Source organism: Felis catus, chromosome E1 (assembly GCF_018350175.1).
Source record: "Felis catus isolate Fca126 chromosome E1, F.catus_Fca126_mat1.0, whole genome shotgun sequence".
In the NCBI taxonomy this organism is placed as follows: domain Eukaryota; kingdom Metazoa; phylum Chordata; class Mammalia; order Carnivora; family Felidae; genus Felis; species Felis catus.
The window spans coordinates 3,156,576-3,177,950 of record NC_058381.1 but is presented as its reverse complement, the minus strand read 5'-3'; the positions used below and the strand labels follow the sequence as shown (position 1 = coordinate 3,177,950).

Here is a 21,375-nt window from a genome sequence, read left to right as displayed (position 1 = left end):
TTTTAGAGTACATTAAGAATTAAAAATGCGTTTATGGGGCGCCTGGGTGGCGCAGTCGGTTAAGCGTCCGACTTCAGCCAGGTCACGATCTCACGGTCCGTGAGTTCGAGCCCCGTGTCAGGCTCTGGGCTGATGGCTCAGAACCTGGAGCCTGTTTCTGATTCTGTGTCTCCCTCTCTCTCTGCCCCTCCCCCGTTCATGCTCTGTCTCTCTCTGTCCCAAAAATAAATAAACGTTGGAAAAAAAAAATTTTTTTTTAGAAGAATTAAAAATGTGTTTAAAACACCAAGTCCCAGGTCCCGCTCCATTTACTCCCTTCCGTCTCTTCTTCCTGCATTTCTCGTCGTGCTCATTTATTCAACAGACATTAACACGCACCTACTACGTGCCTCCTGCCCACTGCGTGCAGCCTGCTACAGAAATAAAATTCCCTAACCTCAAGTTAGAACTCTTAATGCCTGTGGCCAATTTTATTGAGTCCTATCGGCTGTCAAAATGTCTCTCTACTCCACTCGCTCTCCCCAACCTTCTGCCCCTGGCTTAATTCCTCATCCATCACCTGGATTACTCCTCAAGGGTCTTCCTCCCTACTTCCAGTTCCTCAGTCCTAACCCATCAAAGTCTGGTGTCCCTCCTTTGTTTAAAAAATCCTTCACAAGGCCCTCATTGCCTCTAGAACGGCTTTCAAAGAGCACACAAGGTTGTTCCCAATCTGGCCCCAACCACTTTCAATCTCATGTTGTGCAACCACACTGTCTCCACACACGTCAACCAAAGTGAGATATTCCCACCTCCTGAGCCTTCCTGCCTCTCTGCCTTTACACCTCTCTCTTCCCCTGGCTGGCCTCTTCCCTCCTCGCGGACTCCAGCTTCGGTGCCAGCGAAGGCTTCCCCTGCTCCCCCACGGTCCGCCAGCAGCCGCCACCTCTGTGCCCTGGAGCCGCTCGGACACTCTCTTCGCTCGAGTACTGACCGTGTCAAAGGTCCACGTCGGTCCCACCCGAGGGCAGCGGCTAGCTTACCTCTGTCATCCTCAGCTCTAGCATCAAGCCAGGCATGTAGGAGTCACTCGGACATTAAGGAAAGAACTACCGGGCAGTAATTGTAAAGTAACAGGAATCAAGTTTGGAAGGGTTCAGCAACAACTCGCTGCAGACTGCAGAAAAGCTCAGCTACAGTAACAGCAGCAAGCCACTCTAGGCCATGCGGCAGAATCGTGACGAAAGCAGTATTCTGAGAAAATCCACAGGTTAGCATTTAAGCTGAAGACAAGGAGAAGGAGTAACGATGTGAAGACGGATCAGTGAGGAAGTCGCTACAGAATTCAGGCAGAAGACGTGGGGCCTGCCAGAAGCGTGGCGGCACTAAGAACACAGAGGGAAAGACAGACGAGTGAAGCAGAGGTGTTTAAAAACCCGACGATGGTAACGAAGGACAGAAGAAGGACAAACAGGGAGAAAGCCCTGGAAGGGCACTATCTGGAGAGAGAAGGATCGATTTAGCACCAATGTGATGAAATACCAGAAGGCGACGTTCTGGGACCAAGATCTAGGTGACAGGCTGAGCTGAGAGTTGACAGATCTTCAACCCTGATCGCCAAGTTGCTTGTTCTAACCAAGTGCACAGCACGCATTTACCTCTTTGCTCGCTCCAGATCATCGTTGGCCTGCTCCAGCTCTCTCACATACTTATGCAACTGCTCCTTAATGGCCCGAGTCTGACTTAAATCATCTTCTAATACCGAGACCTGCTTGTAGCTCTGTGCATACTGATGTTCTAGTTTCTCCTGAAGGCATGGGTATAGGAAGGAAAGTGTGTGTGATTAATATAGAGTTGTCCTTAGCAAAGGAAGTAACCCAAACTATGAGGGCAGGGATCCAAGGACATTACCCACAATCTGAGGTGATGGTACTCCTCTCCTCCTTACAATATTTAAAAAAAAAAAAAAAAAAAAAAAAGACATTCATTCCAAGCACCTTAACTCATAAATTTAGAGAGTCAACCATTCTCCCCTCAGAAAGAAATCTAATAATGACCTCTCTGAAAAGAAGTTATTTCACTATTTTGTGAAACTACTGCCTCAACCCCACACTTGGGGAGAGGGCTGAACTCTGGGTTCTCAGGCTAAACGCGGCCCGGGTGAGCACAGAGAGGGAGACCACCACCCAGAGCCCCACTGCCCTAGCTCTCACCTGTGCCCCCCCCCCTTCCCCAATCCATAACCCCACCCCACGCCCAGGGGCACAGAAACCCTCAAGCACTTGGCTAAGGCAGGTGATGGACAGCAACAAAGGGGGTTAATCCTTTAACTCCTAGAAATCCCTTTTTAAAAAGGGATTTTTTTTTTAACCCCAACTGAACTTCAAAAGTAAAGAGGCTATGAATAATGGGATAAATGTGTATTTCATACAAAATAATTTTAAAGTGCCACCAAATGAGGCAATCTTGAGCAAATCAGGCAGCTTTGGAAAGTGACAGAATGGCCACGTGTCATGAGAACACGATCGCTAAAAACCGGACGGCTACAGGGTTTCTAAGCGAACTCCTCAACCCCAAACCACCTTCCCCTTGGTTCCATGAAAGAAAAGTTTATTCCGAAAACTCACTCTAAGGCTTTTTTTCTTTTTTTCTGCCTGCTGCTCTTAAGCTCCACCCAAAAACCGTATCCCTCATGTGAACACAGCCCAGCGCATTCGACACCAGCTTGTAAAGCTGCCACGGTTACCTTTAGTGCTTCGACTTCATACTTCAGTCTCTGGTTATCGGCCTGCAAGTCTCTGTTCCTCTGTTCAGCCTGTACTAACTGTGCCTCCAGCTCTGCTTCTAATTCTCGGCTTCCCTCCTGGAATTCAACTAGCTCATCCCGAGCTTCCTGGAAGCTGATCACAGACAGAGTGGGAAAGAGGAGTTACAGGGGGAATCCCAGGGTCCGCGGGAAGACGGCTGCAGGTCAGGTCAATGACTGTGCCCGAACGCTGGTGCTACCACAAAATATACCACGCGATAAAGACAGTCTGTCTTACATCACTTATTCTAGGCTCAGGGTTCAGTGAAAGTGACTTAAAAGGTCCAAAAGGACTCACATTTTACACACTCACCCCTGAATCTTTTTTTTTTTTTAATGTTTATTTATTTGTGAGAGAGAAAAAGAGAGAGAGCATGAGCAGGGGAGGGACAGAGAGACTGGGGAACAGGGGATCCACAGTGGGCTCTACACTGACAGCAGACGGCCTGATGCGGGGCTCGAACTCATGAACCATGAGATCATGACCTCAGCCGAAGTCAGACGTTTAACCTGAATGAGCCACCCACGTGCCCCACTCCTAGATCTTTCTTATTTAAGGTATTAATAAAGAAACACATTACTATGCCACAAAGTACTGTTAAGTGTTTTTCAATACAACTGGTTTCCTTTGTAATTTTATTATTTAATTGTATGCACTGAAAAACATTATTTTGGGGTGCCTGGGTGACTCTGTCAGTTTAGCATCTGACTCTTAATTTCAGCTCAGGTCATGATCTCGTGGTTCGTGGGATTGAGCCCCGCATCAGATCTGTGCTGAAGCAGGGAGCCTGCTTGTGATTCACTCCCTCTCTCTCAAAATACATAAATATTTAAAACAAAACAAACAAAAACACGTTATTCTGAGAAGGGGTCCACAGGTTTCCCCAGCCAATTAAGGCATCTATGACACAAAAAAAGATTCGGAGCCCCTGACATAAACAGACCCCTCCTATATCCATCAGCATAATTTACTTGGCTTCGATGAAATAGCAATGAAAGGTTTGATAAGGCTCAACAAGCTTTATATACCAAAGTAGGAAAGTGTGTGTGTGTTAAGTTGCATTTTAAAAAGAAATCTAAGGGGCACTTGGGTGGCTCCATCAGTTGAGTATCCGACTCTTACTTTTCAGCTCAGGTCATGATCCCAAGGTCATGGGATCAAGTCCTGCATCGACCTCCTCATAAGCATGGAGCCTGCTTAAGATTCTCTCTCTCTCCCTCTCTGCCCCTCTCCCCCACTTGCACTCACTGCTCTCGCTCTCTCTCTCTAAAAATAAAAGATAAAGAACCAGAAGGAAATTTAAAGACAAATTTGGTGCTTAAAGGGTTATTAATATAAAAGGCTTCCCCAACTAATTAGAATAATTGAGATTTCTATTAACACACTCCATTTCTATTAAAGCTCTCCTCCCCTCTCTGAAGCTTCGCTAGCTCCAAACACTGACAGCACTTGCCTGAAGAGAACTAGCTGTATGAAGCCCTAGACAGCTTATCAGAATCTCCCAAAGACCACAGGATGAGACAGAACCAGCACACACACAGCAGGCCAAATGTAAAAGGAGGTCAACTACCAGAAGAAATCACAAACATGAAGTTTTCTTACTGTTTTAATAATTTGAATAAAATTTTATGGCATTTTTATACTATGTAAATACAAGCAATGCTCTATTTCCAGAACCCCAAACCCAACCCTGAAACTCTAAATTTAGCTTTATGTTAAAATATACACATATCTGCACACACTGGCACTGGTATTCCTTCCCCTAGTTTCAGGATGCTTTTCAATATCATTACCTTTGTTTATACTTCAAGGAAAGTTCCTTCCAATAAGCAGTTTCCTCCTTTAAACTTGAAAAATTTGGTATATCTTCACCATCCATGATCAAGAAAGCCTGTGAAATATTAAAGACAAACTTTTAATGTTTATTTATTTTTTTTGAGAGCAGGGGAGGGGCAGAGAGAGAGGAAGACACAGAATCTGAAACAAGCTCCAGGCTCCGAGCTGTCAGCACAGAGCCCGACGCGGGGCTCAAACTCCCAAACCTCGAGATCATGACCTGAGCCACAGTCTGAAGCTTAACACACTGAGCCACCCAGGCGCCCCTAAAGACAAACTTTTAAATAGAGAACGGGGCACCTGGCTGACTCAGTCGGTGGAGTGTGCAACTTGATCTCGGGTCATGAGTTCAAGCCCCACACTGGGCAGAGAGCATACAATAAATTGATAGATAACTGACAGCTATTTTTTTTTAAATTTTTTAAAACAATAGAGAACATAGGAATCTAAAAGTAAAAAATCTGGGACAACATGAAATCTACAGCATTTTGGAGGGAGTTAAACATGACAGACCCTGAGGGTGATTAACTATTATAACTCGGACACACAAATCATCTTACTGCCCAACCTCAGGGACCCCCAATGTTCTGGATAAAGTCAGGAGAGTGTATCAACAACGTGCTCTGGTATAAAGGCACACGAGGCACTTTGGGTCAAAGCCCTAGGCTATACAGGAACTGGCCCCGCGGAATCGTCCGGCACACCGGGCTCCGGCAGCTGCATTCCAGCCAGCTGATCTTCTGGGAATCGAGTGACAGAACCAAGTTTACTGCCCGAGCTGATGCTACTATAGCATGTCCCCCTCTGGGGTACAATTGCTTCAAAAGACCTATCTGGGACATTTCATGCCAGGTGACCATACTAGGAAATCGGGTACCACATTCTCAATAATTTACTATTATTACACTTCTTTTAAGTCCAAAGCTTCCTCCATAAGCTCACTAATCCCCCAACTTCAATGTTCTCTAATCTTGGTTGCTCACCCAAAGCATTTGGGGGGGGGGGGGGGATCTATTCACTTAACTTTGCATGTGGACTATCTAAAAACTCCAACTGGCCAGAAAATGAAATACCAAGGTCATTGGGCTCACTCTACATTCATAACTAGAGTGTCTTACCTCCTACAACCCCCTCCCAAGTATCCCATTTTATATTCCAGCAATACTGTTCAAAACTGTCTTAACATGACATTCTGTTTCAGATCTGGATGCTCCTCTACCTGGAATGGCTCTCCCGTCCTTGTGCATTTGGAAAGGGTCTACTTGTCCTTTCAAACCTCGCTGCCATCCCTTCCAGAAAGCCTTTCCTATCCTCACCCAGACAGCACTAAAATCCCCTACACTCCTGTCTGCCATTATACCCCACACTTGCTTCCCTGAATATACTTACCACACAGTAATGCATTTGCTTAAACCATCAGGCTGTGCACTGTTCTTATTTCTACCCCAACACAATGCCTGCACAATAGCAAGATACTCAATGATATTAACTAAATTAAACCAAAATTGGATCAACCTAATCCATACTGGGCAGCAAGAACTAAAGACCAGCTTTAGAAGTAAATGAATAGGAACTTGGGAGTTCACAGAGCACGATCCACTCATAAAGGCTGAGCAAGAAGTCACAAACAGGAAACTCCAACTTCAGGGTGGGTATACCAGACAGGTAGGTACAAGAGTGATTTCTCATGGAATAATAGTAACATATAACTTCACACACTTGGTTTGAGGCCAACTGCAGTGTTCTGTTTCAGTCCAACCTCTCCTAACCACACCACCCAGTATTACTTTCGACATGTTAGTCAATCTCCCGATTACCTGAAATTACCAATCAGCCTAAGAGTTCTTTGAAAACAGATGGATTCTTGACACACTCCGCCTCTCTCATGGCACCAAGCACAACACTTTGCTCAGAGAAAGTACTTAGTGCTTTCTAGCTTTTCCTGAGCAACTGCTACGTGTCAGACATTGTTGAGCACTGGAGAAGTATTGAGTGCACCAAGTGCCCCCTCCTCTAATGCGATCACTCCTCCACGGCACACTTCTGTCTGTGTTACCCTGCTCTTGGAGATGCCCTTATGGCCCAACAGCACATTAAAATGTAAGCTGCACGGAGTGAGGAATCCTGCTGAGACCGGCTTCCAGGGCTCCAATTCTGCCATTAAACTCCTTAAGCGATATGCTTACCCTCTTAACCGTTTTTTTCATCTAATTAGAGTTTGGACTAGCTGACTTAAGGTTTCTTCAAGTAGGTGTACTGACTAGTAAACATTACTGATTAATTTTATAATCCTATCCCTTCATCAAAGCTCCCCATCCCCACTCCATTTTCCCAGTTGTAGGGGCAATCTTATTTGTAGCTACAATATATAGTGAGGTGTGAATGATGAGGCCAGTCCAGAAGTATCTGTATCCCAAAAGAGTATCTGAAGCCCCTGAAGGCATCACCATGTGCTATCAATAACTCTTGAGAGTTCCTGCCTAAGTCACTGAGGGAAGGGACCTATTTCATATTAACAAGCCAGATGAAGATATAACTTCAGCACACGAGAGCGAGCATCCAAACATGAGGCAACAATCGCTGTGTCCTCTGAATGCTCTACCTAAGGTCTTTCCCCAAAACGCCCCCAAAAATGTGGGTTACATTTGAAATCTATGAATTCAGCCCTACAGAAGCTCACAGGCACGGGTCTTCAATTTTGGATAGATGCACTGGTCACTTAAACAATGGCAACCACATACCAATGTGCAATTCAAATATTCGGTTTTTTAATACACAATCCAATAAATTACGGTTTTGCAAAACGTTATGAAGATCAGAGGAACACAAGAAGCAAAGTTTGCTGCTACCTGCTCTAGCTCAGATAAACATCTGCAGAAAAAGGAAAGGTTCCCAGCTAGTTCCTTGAGGGCAGGACCAGTGTCTCATTTGTAAATCCCTCCTCCATCACCAGAAACATGCGACACAGTAGAAATTCAACAAATATTCACACTGATTTATAACCTTTCTTTCGTTATTCCCTCTTTACTTTCCAAAGTAATGCTTTCCTTTATTAATATCTAAATTCCTATTCCAGGAATGGCATAAGTAAAAAGATTTGTGAGTTTATTTTTCTACCATGTATTAAATGGGGATTATAAAACCTATCGCTCTTGGCTAGACAGAATAATCTGTCCGATGCATGCCAAGCCATATTCGTAGTCACTTAAAAGCCTCCAAATAGGCTCCACATTGAAGAATATGGAGCTTATGGGATGTACAGGGGACAGCTTTGGAGACACCACCACAAGCTTGCCATCTAAAATGATCACTATCCAGGGGCGCCCGGGTGGCCCAGTCAGTTGAGCGTCCGGCTTCGGCTCAGGTCATGATCTCACCACTTGTGAGTTCAAGCCCTGCATCAGGCTCTGTGCTGACAGCTGGGAGCCTGGAGCCTGCTTGGGATTCTGTGTCTCCCTCTCTCTCTGCCCCACCCCTGCTTGCGCTCTGTCTCTGTCTTTCAAAAATGAATAAACATTTTTAAAAAGATTTTTTTTAATAAAAAAATAAAAAATAAATAAAATGATCACCATCCAGCCCTTTGGTCTTAAATATAAATGGACAACCAAGAACCACCAGACAAATGAGAAAACCCAGCGGTGTGAATAAGAAAACCCCAGGACCTAGTGAACACAGAGGAAACAGGTAAATTCAGACAATGAGAGAATTTTTTTCTCACATAAGAACTCAGGGGGGGTCACTTCCCACACACTTCCTGAGACAGTTCCACGGGAGAGAGAACCAAGACTTAGGCTGGACAGCAAAGGATACAAGAAACGGTGGCTCCAACGTAGGACTGCAAAGAGAGGTCCCCAGATGAAGCCTAGTCCGTCAGGCCAAAGGAGTGACTCAGCCAGATGGACGGCTCCAGAAAAAATGAGGAATCCCAGGTAACAGACCATCTGAGTGGGAAGCTGGAAAAACGTAAGGTTGTGATGAACACACATCACTCCTATGTCTGTAAGAAAAAAAGTAGGAGCACTGGCTGGCTCAGCCAAGGGAGCACGTGACTCTCAGATCTCAGGGTTGTGAGTTCAAGCCCCATGCTGGGGATGGATATTACTTCACATCTTTTTTAAAAAAGAAAAAAAGTAAAAACTTCCGAGAAGTGAAACACTGTTAGAAAGTCCTAAGCTTTATATACATTTTAAAAGATTTCAAGTCTACAATGCTTAATTTGTTGATTTACATTATTTTATGCAAATGAGACAAGTTCCATATTTTATAGCCATCAGTGAAATTCCTTTTTTTTTTTTTTTTAATTTTTTTTTTTCAACGTTTATTTACTTTTGGGACAGAGAGAGACAGAGCATGAACGGGGGAGGGTCAGAGAGGGAGGGAGACACAGAATCGGAAACAGGCTCCAGGCTCTAAGCCATCAGCCCAGAGCCTGACGTGGGGCTCGAACTCGCGGACCGCGAGATCGTGACCTGGCTGAGGTCAGACGCTTAACCAACTGCGCCACCCAGGCGCCCCTGTGAAATTCCTATTTTTGCCCTTAAATTTGCCATAACTTTAGGGGCGCCTGGGTGGCTCAGTCGGTTGAGTGTTTGACTTCAGCTCAAGTCATGACCTCACAGTTTGTGGGTTTGAGCCCCACATAGGGCTCTGTGCTTGACAGCTCAGAGCCTGGAGTCTGCATTGGACTGTGTCTCCCTCTCTCTCTCTCTCTCAAAAATAAACAAACATTAAAAAAATTTGTTTTTGTTTTAATTGCCATAACTTCTGTGTGTTGCTCCCTTGTAAGGTTCTAGGATTTGGTGAACAAGTCTGTATTATTTTTTAAGCCTTAATTTTGTAGACTTTGAGGATAATACTTCTTCTCAAAGTACTTCTTGTCTTTGTAGCTAATATTCACTTGGCAGCCATCTTGGTCCCTTCAAAATTCACTGTCATGCTTTGGACCTTCTCTAGATTACATATACGCCTTTCTGAAATTGAGTGATGGGTGCCCCCTCAGAATTTCAACATGTTGTTAAGTCTTCAGTACTCTCTCTGCCACGGGACAGCAATTGCTATGGGTCGACTGTGTGGTCCACGGGCCAGAGTCCTTACAGAAGTTCATAATGACCATCAGATGCCGTCCTGGGCAACTGACATTTCTTTGAATGTGTTTTAATGAGGAGTCAATCCTTCTACAAATAGGGTTGTTTTTAATCTAAAACTGCCAAATCTGAAACTTCTCTGGGGGAGGATGTTCTGTTGTTCCCGGCCCATTTACCCGGGTCTTAAGACCCGAAAGCAGTTATGACTTTGAAGGGCACTTAGTAGTGTTCCCTGAAGAATCTCACTATTTACACTTGGGAGTGTGCTATAAAGTACCCATTTGTCCCTGATTTTTGGTTCTTAAATAGGGCCATATTCTTCACAAAACTACCAACGTTTCCATCAGTATTCTCTGGTGACTCAGGTTTTAAATAGACTTTCCTGAGAAACTTCTTGAACGTCTAGCTCTATTTCTTGCGTCCTCCTTGTCCAACTACTTAGTTCAGTGTCAAATAACACTAGCAAAATTAATATGTGTTTTTACTTCACACATGTGTCTCTTATTCTCTTGATTCTTATTTGAACTGAATGCTGACTACGATTTTTGCAATTAAAGGCTGCTTTTATAATCTACACCTGAAACCTTTTACTAAAGTGACCATCATCTCTTCTGGAAGAAACCAATTAAAAACATTTAACCCAGGAACATGGGGTAGAAACAACACAGCATAGTAGCTGAAAGCACAGATCCCGGAGCCAAACTGCCTGGGTTTGAATCAGACTCCTCTATTCACTCACTGGGTGACCTTGAGCAAGTTACTCAACCACAGTCCCCCAGTTCCTCACCTGTACAATGGGGGTCATAACTAAAATAACGTTGTTATGAAGATTAAGTGAATTAATATGTGTAAAGTACTTAATACTGGGCCTGGCACACAGTAAATGTAGCATAAACTTTGTTAAATTGTATAAAAAAAATTGTTCAGTAGTGGACCTTTGAAATACGACCACAAAATAAATGTGCTTCAGAATTTATAACATACAAATGATTCCTTAAAAGTTAATCTCTTCCAGAAGGTATACACACAGTCTGGTGAAACCACCATTACTGAAAACATTTTTAAAACTTCTTTTGGAACAGCCTTGAAGACCTAGATTAGAAACTAAAAAAAACAAAACAGTTACTTCTTTGTGGTCACACCTCATTCTTACTGCTTCCTGATTGGTATTATCCAGTTTTATCATTCTGATTTTATTCATGAGAAATAACCTTTTCCAGAAATCAGAATTTTTACAAATGACGAACACTTGCTACCACTGCCGATATTCAAAAGATCTTCTCAGGGGCTGTAAAGAGGAAGTCGGTTCCATTTGCCTCAGGTTACAGCGGGAGGATGTGTTTACTGTGTTACTTGAAACTATGTAACTGGAGATACTAAGGCTATACAGAGTTAGCCAATATGGAAAACTACACTGCTAAAAAAAAAAAAAAAAAAAAAAAAAAAAAAAAAATTAAAGCTATTAATGACACGTCAATAATCTCAGGAAGCTGCAATCAAAGCTGATAAATTTGTCCTCTCCCCTGCTACCCAAATCTTCCCTCAATGCCGTGTCTCACACAGACGGGGTACAGATCTCAAAAGTATGACAACTTTTACATGGGGGCAACATCATACTGTATGTGACCTTTGGATATCTAGTAACTGACAGATCACCTCATCTGGGTATGAAACAGCCTGTCCAAAATGTTGTACTTACAGAGAACCTACTTTTTGTGCAATGGAATAAGAAAATTCATTTCATGGGATGTTGTCATCTTGTTAATAGTTGTATTAGGGACTTAATGAGATTGAGAGAGTTCTTTTGGAATTCACTATAGGTAATGTGCATGCATTTTAACCAAAATCTTGTACTTCTCCCAAAGGTGACATTTACAGTTTTGGGTGTGTTTTTTGTTTGTTTGTTTGTTTGTTTGTTTTACTTTTCAAAGCTTATCATAAATATGCTCTCCCTTTCAGGCCTGTCAAATTTCTTCTCCTACCTCCCAAAGTGGTCAGGAAATTCTGCCAGATGTAATTTTAAGCGTCAGTAACTGCATTTATGTCAGCGCGATTTAAAATGAGAATAAAAATAAGTTTTGCAGATGTCGTGAAAGCAAGATCTAAGTTTTTACTGAGGTTCCTACTTACTCTGAATGTCCCTTATCCAACTTCCATTTATTTAACAAACCAAAACAGAACCGAAAAAAGAACAGCTTTGGAAGAGTCAGCCACTGCCACCTGGACCAGGCCAACCTCTAACCAGGGCCAACCCAACTTTCCTCTTGTTCCTTATAATCTCTCAGTCGTAGATGTGAATTTTAGTAAAAATTCGGAAGAGAGATCTTGCTCAGCTCTCCGTTGGTTCTCTTCAACCCACGAACTTAAGGCTGCATTTTACCGCACTTCGTGATTGAGCGAAGCCACTAATTACTCTGGTTCACAGGTGGAGGATACAAAACGATTAGCCAGCACAACCCACGAACGTTCCAGACAGAGTTAGAATCTTCTCTATGACTGGGCAGCAAGCAGGTAAATGTGCTCAAAAAACAAAAACAAAAACAAAAAACAAAAAACAGGTGAATGCACCTTCTCCTAGCTGTCGGCACAGTTTAGACAAGCCAGATTTTCTGCTCTGCTTTCTAGTTGAGAAGGGTATAAAAATCACACACACACAAATGTGATTCCGAGCCCAGAGACGTGTCTACGGCCATACCACCCTGAACACGCTGTGTGATCTCGGAAGCTAAGCAGGGTCGGGCCTGGTTAGTACTTGGAAGGGAGACGGAGCCCAGAGACGTAAATTCTGATCCACACGAAGCCTTTCACCACTTGTAGACTCCAAAGCCCAGGAGAAATCACTTACCACCTACCGCCCTCCACCCCACCTGGGCTCTATGACCCCTCTCGGCCGGCGGGGGTGCTCTCTGTTATCCGGCAAGAACAGAATCAGGCACAACGACTGGGCGATGAGGTTCCAAACAGGCAGCAAGAGGGTTCTGAAATGCGTCAGGGCGCTACAGAACTGGGATTTAATCGCCAGCGCTCAAAGAACCCTCACTTCCTTGGCAAAACTTAAAAGGTTACTTTGTTGCTAACCACCAAAAAAAGGGGGGGGGCGAGCACAAGCAACCCAGACACTTTTCCCAACTCCGGGAGGGGCGAGGAGTCACGGCAGTGTCACCCGAGCCCGACGTGGGCTGCTTCCGCTGTCGCCCCCAGCGGGGAGAGGCCACGCGAGCTGGGAATCCGAGCGCACAGCCCTCCAGGACGAAGGGACCTGGGGGGGGGGGGCGCGGTGAGGGGAGACTGGGCGCGCCGCTGCCACCTCCGACCCGACCACTCCTAGCGCCACCAGCGCCCCGGCCCCGGTGCCACGTCCCGGCCTGCGTCCGCGCACCCCTCACCCCAGCCCCACAGGCCGCCCTCGGGGGGCCGCACCTCGGACCAGGGCGGGCAGAGGGCAGTTGGAGCGGTTGGAACAGTTGCCCCGGACTGGCCGCCCCCAGAGCCCGGGCCCGGCCCGGCGGGGCCTCACAGCCGGCCCGTGGGCCGGGCAGGCTTCCCCCCCCCCCACACCCCACCCCAGGGGACAGGCCTCGGCGCCGCCGCCGCCACCCGGCCCGGCCCCCTCGGGAGCGGCCCCGCACCGCCGGCTCACCTCCAATGTGTCAAAAGCGCATGTTCGCCGCCGCTCGACCGACGTCTCCGCTCCGCTGGCCTGGCCAGGCCCGCCCAGCCGCTCAGCTCCGCTCCCCTCCGCAGCCCAGAGCTCCACTCCGCGCACTTCGGCGCCCGGCTCCTCCCCGACACGTCAGGGGCCGCCCGGCGGGCCGAGGCCATTCTGTGACGCACGGGGCGGGGCCCGGAGCATGCGCGCCAGGGCGCGGACGACCGGGGCGGGGCTGCGGCGGGGATGGCGTCACGAGGAGGGGGCGGGCCGGGCCGGGCGCGCTGACGTCAGGCTGGTGGGGGCGGGGGGAAGAGGGCCTCCGCGCAGGTGACCCCGCGGCGCCGCGGTTCCCCCGAGAACACGGTGAGGTTCGGGGAAGTGACGCCCGCAGGGGTGAGACCTTCCTGCCTCCCGGCCTTTCAGCTACCAAGGTCCTTCAAGTATCTTATGTTTCAGAGCGCTCATTTGTAAGATGCCTCTCGGCTCAGATTTCACCACCGACCCCACCCGCCGACCCCCGACCACCTAGCAGATTAACAGGGGTATTCCCGTCCCCCTCGTCCTTCCCACTAAGACCTGTGTACTTTTTACGGCACTCCCCCCCCACCCCGAAATTGTACACCCGTGCTTGTCTTCCTCCGGCAGATTGTGAAGTTCCAGGAGAGCTAGACCCTCCTGTCTTTCTCATCCCAACAGGTGGCTTGGTCCCAGACAGAGTGGGCACTCAAATATACTTGCTGAATAAATGAATGGATTCTTTGAGGGGAATACAAATATATCCACATATATTTTACGTGTCTAAGCGTCGTTTTGTTTGTGTGTTTATGCCTCTGGAGCCCCTGAAGAATGGAATCCTAGGGGACTCGCGAGGGAAGAGGGTTGAGGGGGGCACTCAGCTCAGAAAGGGGGGAAGTGAGGATGAGCAACCGCTTGGGGAGTGGAAACTTGAACAGAGCTGTTTTGAAAACAACTCTAGGAACCTTTATAATGTGCAGTGTAATTATCTCTCTGATGTCAGTACTGCTGGGATAGGATCCTTGGGCTTTTTGGACACAATAATGATGTGAAAGGCCTCAAGGCAAAGGCAAGGTGAGTCTGGGAAGTCCAGCTGTGTTTTGGGGGGAAATGGACATAAACAGGAACAATGCAAAATGGATTGTAAGAGGTGTCCAAATAATAAATATTGGAGAAGAGATCAATGGGTTAAGGAGGGTCCCTTGAGCTAGGCTCAGAAAGCTTCAGGGTTGAAAGATCATGATATTGGCTGTAAGAGTCGTTCACCTTCATTGTGCCATGTGTGTATACTGATAATTATGCAAAATGTTGATTTGCATACTCCTCACAATGACCCTGCGACATAGGTACTGTTAGTATTCCCACTTTACAAATGAGGAAACAGAGACTCAGCAAAAGCAAAGTTGCCCAAGGTCAGTCAACTAGGAAAAAAAAAAAAAAAAAAAGAGGACTCGAGATCCAAACCCAACTGATCTGGATTGTTTAATTCCAGAAACCACACTGTTACCCTGATTACAGTGCCACTCAACTAGGGGGTCTATTAATAACTGCTGTTCATTGGGCTAAAGCACTGTGCTAAGTGCTTTACATCAATTCCCTCCCTCCGTCCACCCAAGCAGCTTGTGAGGCTGGAATCATTACCTTGAGTGTATATGCTGCAAAACTGAGGGTTTAAAGTAGAGTTTAAACCCAAGCAGGTCTTTGTCCAAGCCCAGGGACCTGGGATGCTGCGGAAGCTCTCTCAGGGTCTGGGGCTCTGCTTCCCTGGCTGAAGCTGTGCTCTGACCGATGAGGTCACAGGCAAAGAGCTAATTAAGCAGGCAGACCTTCCTGTGGACCTAGTGCCAAGACAGAGCAGTCCCAGCCCAAGAGGAAAAAATAAAGTCTGCAACTCTTGGCCCCGCCTCCTGGCCGAAGTCCTAGGAAATACACTGAGTCACCTCATGGCAGGCCAGGCCCTACAGAAAACGTTGGCGTCATCTTGCAGGTCACCATCCCATCCTACCCGGTCTGGATCCTGCACCGGTGTTTGTCAGGACTCGTGCGTGGGCCCCATCTTAACGAATGGGCTTTGCCTGGCCGGGCTCTCGGTAATATCAAAGCCCTTTACTGATCTCCTTCCTCTGTGCTGTTGAGCTTTCTCTCAGGTAGGGGTCAACGACCTTTGCCCCACTCCCTGCTTCCAGTATGCCCATCTAGAGAAAATAAAGAAGCGACGACCGAAAGCAGCCTCTAAAAGCAAACGAAGTTACAAAATCAGCTCCGTGAAGGTAAAAAAGATGAGTGAAGTTGTTCCAGTCTCTACCTTCATCAACTATCTAGTAGGGGGATGCTGAAGCATGGCTCCCCGTACAAGGTCCCTCTGGGATCGAGCTAAAGGGGTCAATATCACAGTCCTTGAGAGGCTGAACAAACACCCCCACCTTCCCTGCCACCCACACACTCAGAGACTCGGGAAACAGAGGCTGATTTCCACTGCGGGGTAGTGGGGGTTGACCAGTTGCCTCAGGAGAGGTTTAGGACACAAATGTCAACTCCAGCTAATGAGAGTGCTGGACTCCAGCCACATCACACACAAAGGTGACGCGGTGCACACAGGCCTGCCTTGAAAACTCTGAGAAGATGGGGTATATGCAGCCCTTTGTTGAATCAGGTGAGCGGACACCTCAAAATCAAAGGTTTGATTCAGGTGAAGCCCTCCCTATTTTTGTGGCCGGTATTTTCCGTACCCAGGCTGGGCAAGGGACTCCCGATGGCTGGCTGGTTACTAACGGCCTGCTGGACACATCCACCAGATGTCCCACCACCTCCTCTACCTCCTGCCTACACCCCCAAAACACATCCTCCTTTGGCCCCAGCTGAAATTTTCAAAATGAGTTTCAGGTTTCTGCCAATGACATCCTCACTTTCCTGGTTACTAAGATACAAAGGCCTCATCAAATCACCCTTAATTATCCCCTTCCCCGGCCTCCGTTTTACTCTCGAGGGCACCAAACCCAAAAGACTCCCTCAAATCCATTTTCCCACTATTTTCTCCCTGGATCTCCCCAGCGCAGAGTCTCCTGTGTCTCTGCCCCCTCCCTTCCCAGACTTCTCTCCCTTGAATTTTGTCTTGTTCCAGCCCATCAGAATCATCTTTCTAAAATCCCTCCGTGTACAGAGCACCACTGCCTCCAAAGCTTGTTTCAGCATCCTGTTGCCTTTGTGGTCAAGTACAAAGCCTAGCATTCAAGGCCTTCCCAAAGCAACTCCAACCCACTTCTACTGTCAACTTCCTACAGTTCACCTAGACCCTCCACTATGTCCCCCAAACAGCTCCCTGCCTCTCTGAGCCTTTTTTTTTTATGTTTATTTATTTTGAGAGAGAGAGAAAGAGAAGCAGAGGGAGGAGAGAGAATCCCAAACAGGCTCCATACTATCAGCACAGAGTGTGACACAGGGCTTGATCCCACAAACCACGACTCCATGACCCGAGCCAAAATCAAGAGTCAGATGCTCAACTGACTGAGGCACCCAGGCACCCCTCTCTGGGCTTTTATTGACTCCCACTGTCCTGCATGTGACTGATGCTCTCTAGACTTGGCCAGCCCACCTTCCTCTCTGCCTTTTGAAGTCTCATTCATATGCCACCTCCTCCAAGAAGCCTTCCCTGAATACCTAAAGCCCCAAAATGAATGCTCCTTCCTCTGAGTTCAAGTAAAACCTCACATAGTTCGCAGGGGACTTACTGAACACAGCTTTTTGGTCATAGAGGTGTCTGAGCTCCCCACAAAAGAACGAAAGCTCACCGACCACAGCGACAATATTGATTGTCCTACTATCCCCCAGCAACAGGCATTTAGCAAACACTCAATTCAATGTGCTTTAATTAAAAGTGAAAGAATGAATCAATAGTTTGGTGTCTATAACTCCAAATGCAAGACCGACAGCACATTCTGGAAAATGCCCCAAATTCTGAGAAGAAAATACATTATACAAAGCTTCACTAGTATAAAAGGCTCAACTTAGGTGATGTCAGGTTACAAAGAAACTGGACTCCAAGTCGTGGCCAATTATGACTTTTCTGTAGCCCAAATCTTCTTTTTAACTTTCTAATGTTTATTTATATTTGAGACACACACACACACACACACACACACACACACACACACACACAGAGCATGAGCAGGGAAGGGGCAGAGAGAGAGAGGGAGACACAGAATCCGAAGCGGGCTCCAGGCTCTGAGCTGTCAGCACAGAGCCCGACGCGGGGCTCAACTCAGAAATGGCGAGATCATGACCTGAGCCAAAGTGGGAGGCTTCACCGACTGAGCCCCCACATGCCCCTGTAGCCCAAATCTTAAACCCAGCCTATAGTACCTACAATCCCCTTAATATGGTTATTAGGAATAACCATAATAATAATAGGGGATTTTATTTAAACATTATACTCTTGGATACTCAAGGTGAGGAGTAGCTTTCTAGAAGCTGGCAAGTCTTTCATTCATCAGCTCTGAGTGCAGTGCTTGTTCTGTTCTAGGCCTTGGGGATTCAACCACATCACTCTAAAAAGCACCCCCACCCCCACCCCCACCCCCACCCCCACGGAGTTTCTATTCTAATGGGGAAGACAGACAATAAGCAAGCAGACAAATTTATTTCTGTCAGATCACGACAGGTGCTGTGAAGAAACATACCCAGGGTGGGAGGATGCGGTGTGGCAGGGGCTGGTCCCTGAGTGAATATAGGGTTTGATGTCACAGGATTGATTGGCCTTCCTCCATAAAATTGTCAAGGCCCTTAAGATAAAGGGCTGCTATGGGGCGCCTGGGTGGCGCAGTCGGTTAAGCGTCCGACTTCAGCCAGGTCACGATCTCGCGGTCCGTGAGTTCGAGCCCCGCATCGGGCTCTGGGCTGATGGCTCGGAGCCTGGAGCCTGTTTCCGATTCTGTGTCTCCCTCTCTCTCTGCCCCTCCCCCGTTCATGCTCTGTCTCTCTCTGTCCCAAAAATAAATAAACATTGAAAAAAAAAAAAAGATAAAGGGCTGCTGTATAAAATGCAACAGAGATATGAAAATAAAAACGTCATACTATATGCAAATGCCTTGAATAGAGAAGTTTATCTTACTTTCTGGCCTACTAAAGTGGGGCATTCAATAAACATTGGTTGGAGGGGCGCCTGGGTGGTTCAGTTGGTTGGTCCAACTCTTGATTTCGGCTCAGGTCATGATCTCACGGGTTCGTGAGTTTGAGCCCCGCCTCTGTGCTTGGGATCTTTGCGCCCCTCCCCCCTTCAAAATAAACTTAATTTTTAAAAATGTTTTACATAAATAAAAATTGGTTGGATGCATGACTCCTAAGGGGTCTGCAGAATGTGCAGCCTTCAACCAGATAAGTTCCCCCAAGATAAGGGATGGTAACCAGTTTACGTTTGATTCAAAAATGCTCCCTTCTGGTTGGTCCTTGACCCTGGAGCCCGAACGGCCGAGCCCGAGGTAATCCTGCACCACCTTGAAGACAAGAGGAAATTCCTTTGTTGCCTTTCTCGCATCCTCAGTAGCTTCTAGAACAAACAGTGCTCGCCAACCACACAAAGCCACTGGGCCTTCCAAACCTCAGCTCTGCTGTCTGAATCTCTGTCCCCTAAATTCCAAACTCCAGGCGTCTGTGAGTCCACGGAAAGACAGGGATTGGGTATGATGACTTTGCTCTGGTTTAGGTTCCAAACTCCCTTCCTGCTCCTCCCCTTTCCACTGTGTCTAAGAATGCCTCCTGCTTCCGGCCGGAGGACCACATGTCTCCAGGGCCCCCCACCCTCCGCAGGCCTCCGGGCTGGCTTGCTAAGAAGTGGCCCCGTGCAGGTGAGAAAGAGGACAATTCAGGTTGAGGTTGAAACAGGCCTTCCTGTCAGAGTGCAGCTCTGGTGCCTGGAGGGAAAGGGCCCTCGTCCTTATCCGGGGTGGGGTAAACTGAGGCTTGAAGAGTCTTTGCTTAGCCTCCCTCACCCTCCCCCCCACCATTAATGGAACCTGATATCCTGCCACACTCCCATGAATCTCTTGGAACTGCCCCCATTTCTTCCCCAGCAACCTACCTGAACGGCGGACTTCCTCCCATTCTGGAACCATCTAGAGCCCCCTGGTTTTCCTGGCTTCAGAGCCTCCCCCTGCCATCCAAGCCTCTGTCTTCACTGTCAGCCCCGGCTCCCACCCAGCCCTTTGTGTCACTGCCCACACCCCAGAGCGCCAGCTGCCTACACAGAGAAGGACGGTACCACACTCTTAATTGCTAGCTTGGGTAACACCTGGCAACCCCAAGGGCTGTTGACATCACACCTACATAAACAGTGTGACTGTCCCCAGACAGAAGCAATACCTGCTCACATACCTTTACAGAGGCAAAGTGGCGCGGGTTTTGCTCACTCCCAAACCATGCTAATGAAACGACAGGACTTTAAGGAAATGGGCGTGTTTCTTACCAACCTGTGCTGATTGTACCCGCCGATTTCAGCCAAAACCCATTCCCAGGGAAGCCAGTGAGTCAAAGTTACCCAGACGGGACGGAATGGCCGTTCAATAAATACTTACCGAGTGCCTGTCCTGTTCTGGGCTCCAGGAGTAGAGCAGGTCATGAAACAAGCTTACAGAAAAGAAAGGAAACAGAAAAGAAACATTAGCATGTCGGGGTAGTGAAAGCTACTGAGGAGAAACGAATAGGCTAGAACTTTTCAGTGTTTTTATATTTAGGGTGGCATTTATTTTTTTTTTAATTTTTTTTTCAACGTTTATTTATTTTTGGGACAGAGAGAGACAGAGCATGAACGGGGGAGGGGCAGAGAGAGAGGGAGACACAGAATCGGAAACAGGCTCCAGGCTCCGAGCCATCAGCCCAGAGCCCGACGTGGGGCTCGAACTCACGGACCGCGAGATCGTGACCTGGCTGAAGTTGGATGCTTAACCGACTGCGCCACCCAGGCGCCCCTAGGGTGGCATTTAGGGCGACACCTGGCACGGAGCAGGCACTTAACATTTGCTGAATGGAGAAATAACCTTGCAACGAAGGTTCTTAAGTTCTAACATATTTTCATTGCTCTCTGCTGCTGAGCACTTCCCCTTTTTTCTTCCTTTTTGTCGAAGCAGTCTCACCATTTAGAACTCCGATAAAGAACTCTACCATAAAAAAAAAAAAAAAGACTAACAAGAAGCAGTTGACAAAATTTAAAAATTCAGGCAGCTAACACACATATCATATTTCCACCTTGCTCCTAATCAAACACATTCCAAGTAGAACAGCATGTGTGCAAGCAGGGGAGGGGCAGAGAGAGCAGGGGACAGGGGATCCACAGAGGGCTCTGCGCTGGCAGCCCCAAGCGGGGCTCGAACTCACCAACTGTGAGATCATGACCTGAGCTGAAGTCGGACACTTAACGGACTGAACCACCCAGACACTTTTCGGTACTTTGTAACCAAAAGTAATTAAATGTATATTTTTTATTAAAAAAAAAAAAAAGAACGCATCCAAACTCAAAGCAAGATAATTTCCTCGAAATTCCTTACAAATGATTTTCTTAAGTCTGTGGCTTTTAGGACCTTTTTATTTTTTTTATTTATTTATTTTTTTAAGTTTTATTTATTTGTGAGAGAGATGCAGAGTGTGAGCAGGGGAGGAGCAGAGAGAGAGGGAGACACAGAATCCAAAGCAAGCTCCAGGCCCTGAGCTGTCAGCACAGAACCCGATGCGGGGCTCAAACTCACGAACCGTGAGATCATGACCTGAGCTGAAGTCGGTCTCTCAAACCAACTGAGCCACCCAGGAGCCCCTTTTAGGACCTTTTTAAACCCCAGCCTTGAAGCCAAGCCACTCTCTCAGATACAAGAGTCAACGTGGACATGCTGGGGTACGTTTTGACAGGAAGGCTCCCACTTGTGCGGCACAGATCACAAGAATTAATTTCTTCTGCTAGGGCTCCCTAATTAGCCCCGTCTGATGGGGTTCCCTCCCGTAAACATAAGTTCTGCAGAAG

General features: G+C 47.0%; 1 protein-coding gene across 11 annotated transcripts in view; it reads right to left on the bottom strand.

Annotated features, from left to right (window-relative positions):
- NDEL1 (nudE neurodevelopment protein 1 like 1) overlaps positions 1-21,375 on the bottom strand; it is a 100,045-nt gene that overhangs the window by 61,847 nt on the left and 16,823 nt on the right. For 2 of the 11 annotated variants that reach the window (XM_019817152.3, XM_019817153.3), the window contains exons 2-5: positions 19,940-19,991; positions 4,580-4,677; positions 2,726-2,879; positions 1,638-1,786 (exon numbers count right to left, since the gene is read on the bottom strand). In XM_019817152.3, the coding sequence (XP_019672711.2) occupies positions 1,638-1,786; positions 2,726-2,879; positions 4,580-4,665 (389 nt within the window). In that variant the 5' untranslated portion in view covers positions 4,666-4,677; positions 19,940-19,991. Of the gene's footprint in view, positions 1-1,637; positions 1,787-2,725; positions 2,880-4,579; positions 4,678-13,346; positions 13,522-19,446; positions 19,559-19,939; positions 19,992-21,375 lie in introns of those variants that run through there. The other 9 variants (XM_045044549.1, XM_023244697.2, XM_045044550.1 and 6 more) reach the window with 7 other exon arrangements.